Here is a 1,400-nt window from a genome sequence, read left to right on the forward strand (position 1 = left end):
TCGAGGCGACGATGCGTTTGGCGCGGCGGTGGCGGCGGCAGCACTGCTGTCGCGTGCGCGCTCGACGGCGTCGGCCGGCGTCGGCGGCGTGCGACGACTGCGCCGACGGCGTGGCCCACTCGTCCTGGTACCACCTCGGCGAGCTCGATTGCTTTTCGTTAGACGGCGCGAGTGCGTGGCGCGGCTTCGTCAGATGTCCGCCTCTTTCGCGGCGACGGCGACGGCGGCGGCGTCGACGGGCGCCTTGCGCGGGATGGGCGGCAGCACGACGATGGGATACGGGTCCGCGGGCGCGGCGGCGGGCGCCGGCCGCGGCGACGGCGCGCGGCGCGGCGGCGCGGCGCCGAGCGTCGACGGCGCCGCGTCCTTGGACCCGGACGCGAGCGTGTCGCGGAGCGCGAGCAGCGCGCGGTTCGGCTTCTCCGGCCAGGCCGGCTCGGCCTCGGCGCGGTTCGGCTTCTCCGGCCAGGCCGGCTCGGCCTCGGCGCGGTCCGGCTTCTCCGGCCAGGCCGGCGCGGCCTCGGCGCGGTCCGGCGGCGCGGCCCACGCCGGCGCGGCCTCGGGCTCCGCCCACGCGGGCTCGGCCCAGTCGGGCGCGGCCCACGGCGCGGCGCCCGGCGCCGACGCGCCCGGCGCCGCGAGCACCGCGGCGTCGATGACGTCGTCGAGGTCGAACTCGGGCTCCTCGGCGACGGCGGCCGCGGCCTCCTCCTCGACGGCGGCCGCGTCGTCGGCGGCGGCCGCGCGCGGCGACGACGCGGGCGACGCCCAGCGGCGCCGCTCCGCGCCCGGGAAGTCCAGCGTCGCCAGGACGAGCTGCGACTCCGAGTAGTGGTCGAGGCGGTCGTAGAGGCCCGGCGGGAAGTCGGCCGCGGACACTTTGGCGAAGCCGTGCTTGAGGAAGAAGCCGACGGCGCCGTGGTCCGCGTACGTGGCGACGTGGGACACCTTGTACTTGCGCGCGTGGGAGAAGAGGCGCTTGAGGAGGTGGGCGCCCATGTGGCGCCCCTTGGACTCGGGCTCGACGCAGATGAAGGACACCTGGAAGAGCGCGGGCGCCGCGCGGCGCGCGCACGCGCCGCCGAGGACGACCTCCTCCGCGTCGTCGCCGACGGCGCCGGGCTCGGGCACCGTGTGGGCCACGAAGGCCGCCGTGCCCTTCTCCGAGAGGCAGAAGTCGACGTGGACGCGGTCCAGGTAGGGCAGGCACGCCGTCGCGAGCTCCGCGGCGGCGTCGAGGAGGCCGCCGGGCGCCGCCGCCTCGCCGCAGTCCTGGCCGCAGAGCACGCGGCTCACGTAGGCCCGGTGGCCGTCCCAGCGGCCGGGCAGCTGCGCCATCTCCATGAAGTGGCGCTTCTTCGGCCGCTTCTTCGGCCGGTCGCCGGGCGACGCCGGCGCCT

General features: G+C 77.7%; 1 protein-coding gene across 1 annotated transcript in view; it reads right to left on the reverse strand.

The window, feature by feature from the left end:
* The window catches only part of AURANDRAFT_71135 (hypothetical protein), a gene marked incomplete at both ends in the record, with an annotated part of 10,986 nt that overhangs the window by 663 nt on the left and 8,923 nt on the right, over positions 1-1,400 (reverse strand). The window contains one exon of the mRNA XM_009037031.1: positions 217-1,398. Coding sequence (XP_009035279.1) covers positions 217-1,398 — 1,182 coding nt within the window. The remainder of the gene's footprint in view (positions 1-216; positions 1,399-1,400) is intronic.

The sequence above is a fragment of the Aureococcus anophagefferens genome, assembly GCF_000186865.1.
Source record: "Aureococcus anophagefferens unplaced genomic scaffold AURANscaffold_5, whole genome shotgun sequence".
NCBI classification, from domain to species: domain Eukaryota; class Pelagophyceae; order Pelagomonadales; family Pelagomonadaceae; genus Aureococcus; species Aureococcus anophagefferens.